General features: G+C 43.4%; 1 protein-coding gene across 1 annotated transcript; it reads right to left on the minus strand.

Annotated features, from left to right (window-relative positions):
• Window positions 1–2: 2 nt before the first annotated feature.
• Window positions 3–267, minus strand: PpBr36_11473 (uncharacterized protein; the record flags this gene model as incomplete). The annotated part of the gene is made up of 2 exons (XM_029898573.1): window positions 3–16; window positions 63–267. The coding sequence occupies 2 exons, from the start codon at window positions 265–267 to the stop codon at window positions 3–5; spliced, it is 219 nt and encodes a 72-aa protein (XP_029743107.1).
• Window positions 268–507: the final 240 nt, after the last annotated feature.

A 507-nucleotide genomic window follows, 5' to 3' on the forward strand; every position in this document is an offset into this window, starting at 1 on the left:
TCTTATATGTATATATCTTTTGTACTGTTTGTGTTTTTCTTTTTTTTTTTTTGGTTACTGACCAATAGCCATGGCGCACGCAACCAGGTTCAGCACGTAGCCGCCAATGAGAAAAAAGTCGTACGTGTCGAATCGAGGAGCAGAATAACGTTTTGCATAAAACTGCAGCGCAACAGCCACCGTGGTGACGACGGTAAAGGTGCAGGCGATGGCGATGAGCTTTGCACCCCGGTCCTCGGCGTAGTACTCGGGCGGATGAGAATTCATTGTCGTTCTTCTGTCGAACCTTGGGATAATAGGTCCTCTTGGTTTCTTTTCTTTTTCATATGCCCTATCTCTCGACAATCATAGAGTTCTCTTTTTTTTTTCTTTTCTCGGCTGCATATGTTGTTCAAGCGTGCATGATGAAAGTTGATCTGACGTTTGAGCGTGTTCTTTTTCTTCCTTCTTTTGCTTCCCAGGTCAAATTTGTCGTCTAAAAAGACAAAGGCACACACATACTCAATC

The sequence above is a fragment of the Pyricularia pennisetigena genome, assembly GCF_004337985.1.
Source record: "Pyricularia pennisetigena strain Br36 chromosome Unknown Pyricularia_pennisetigena_Br36_Scf_40, whole genome shotgun sequence".
NCBI classification, from domain to species: domain Eukaryota; kingdom Fungi; phylum Ascomycota; class Sordariomycetes; order Magnaporthales; family Pyriculariaceae; genus Pyricularia; species Pyricularia pennisetigena.